Raw genomic sequence first — 2,041 nt, forward strand, 5'->3', positions numbered from 1 at the left:
GCAGCGGGCGGGGCGGAGCCTGCAGCCGGGCTTGAGGCGCCCACCGGAAGACGCTAGGGCGCTGGACTGGGTGGCGGCACGGCCGCGTGGGTGGGCCGCACCCGGGGGCCCACCGGGGCCTGCGCGAGGGCGACCCGCAGCGCTGGCAACCGGGAGGGCGCGTGGGGAGGCAGAGGCGCGGGGAGACACCGCGCTGCGGCCCAAGAAGCGGGGCACTGGGGACCTGGCCACTGCCGCCTCCCGGGCATTAGAGCCGCAGCCGGCGAGGTGTATCCTCGCCCGGGTCCGCGGAAAGCCAGTTCAGGGCACCCCTCCCACTGCGGCCCCCAGAGCCCGGCTCTTGTGGGTGCAGCTGAGAAAGGCCACCTTGGAAGACGGTGGGTTGACGTGGAGCAGTAGCACCCTCCCTAGGCCTCCTGTCGTTGGGAATTTGGAGAAGACCCACCTCCAGTCCGGAGGCCCACGTGAACGTTGGCTGTTTTTTGTTTGTTTGTTTTTTGTATTTTGGTTTTTTTGAGCAATGGTTGTGTTGAGTGGGGATGTGGTCTGTCTGTAAAAGGCTGGGCACGAACAAATCCGTTACCACTCAGTCCTCCTCTAAAGAGACACCCTCTGGAGCTGAAAGCCTCGAGAGCGAGTGCACTTACGCCCGGGTCTCTGGTCCTACCTGCGTCCAAGGCCGATCTGGTGAGTAGGAGGCTACATCGCCTGTGTCTGTTGTTTCTAAGTCCGAGGGAGGCATATTTGGGAGCAGCGAAAAGGGGCACCTTTGAAAGGAACATTCTCTGTCATCAACTGTTTCATAAGTTTCTCCACCTTTGTAACAAGACATTTGTTATATATTCAGAGACAGCATATTTTCCACATTCTCCAGAGTTCATAGGATGTGCAGCTCCTTTCTCTTCATCAGTTACAGCTGAAAAAAAGATACACCAGTAAACCACATACCCTAGCCAACAAACTTCAAAAAGTTGGGTTGGCCTCCTTTCCACGAAGCTAGGACTGTTCTTGGGGCTCCAGATACAATGGACCTGGACTTAACCTGCTCAGATGCCAGGAGTTGGATGATTTAGATGATACATTTGGGTTTTTTGTTTTGTTTTTTTTTTTCCAAATTTGCCTGTTACAAACAGCTATGCAGTACTCATTATACTCGAGGTACTGTATTTCCTCCATTTAACGATTTACCCTCTCTCCCAATTTTGACATTTTTGAAACCAGGATGCATCTTAACAAAGAGGTTAAAAGGACTTGCCCGCTGCTAGGGAATCACATGGGTTGTGATGTGTCTGTCACTGCTTGCCTATGTGAAAACTGCAGCTATGTGATTATTCCATCAGTTGAGATACTTGAAAGGAACTTTAAATTGAGATCTCTAATTGTTTTAAAAAATAACTTTAAAAGATACGCTATGATGCAGCATTAAAACAAAATGTTTATAACAATGTTTAAGAGTTTGCTGTATGCCTAACATTGTCTCTAATCAACATTACAACCCTATGAAGAAAAAACATATATTATTATTCCTATTTTATAGATGAAGAAACTGAAGCTCAGGCAGTTGAAGTGCCTCAGAGTTTTTAAATGCAAGTATCAGGATTCTAACCCAGGCTGTCTGATTTCAAACATGCATGCAGCTTACAAAGAGAGAAGTTAAGGCAGAATCTGTGCATGTTTGTGTATCTTTCGCTTTTTGTGTATGTGTGTATGGAACTGGGAGGTGGAGTCATATCCAAGAGCATTGATTATACTTATTCTCACATTGATGCCAAATCTTTGTTTTTGGATCTTTTGCAGTTTTGAATATATATTTTTTGCAAGCTCTGGAGTTCTGGCTGTATGATCAGTGCTTCTGGATTCCTCATCTCCTGCCTTTTGCTCCTCTAGAAGAACAAAGGCATGCACTCAGACCTCCTCAACCGGCTGCCTCCCAAGGAGGCAGTACTGAATTTAAGAGAGGAGCGAGTTTTTCAGCGTTGTTAAAGTCACATCGGCTTCTAGGAGCCCCTAGGATCTGGTGCCGCAGGAACATGCTGAAGGC

The 2,041-nt window shown here is 48.6% G+C and overlaps 1 protein-coding gene across 1 annotated transcript in view; it reads left to right on the top strand.

The window, feature by feature from the left end:
- Positions 1 to 2,041, top strand: part of LOC102887120 (zinc finger protein 721) — a 30,217-nt gene that overhangs the window by 17,728 nt on the left and 10,448 nt on the right. The window contains exon 6 of the mRNA XM_025051840.1: positions 560 to 687. Within this exon, the coding sequence (XP_024907608.1) occupies positions 560 to 687 (128 nt within the window). The remainder of the gene's footprint in view (positions 1 to 559; positions 688 to 2,041) is intronic.

Source organism: Pteropus alecto, unplaced genomic scaffold (genome assembly GCF_000325575.1).
Source record: "Pteropus alecto unplaced genomic scaffold, ASM32557v1 scaffold170, whole genome shotgun sequence".
NCBI lineage: Eukaryota > Metazoa > Chordata > Mammalia > Chiroptera > Pteropodidae > Pteropus > Pteropus alecto.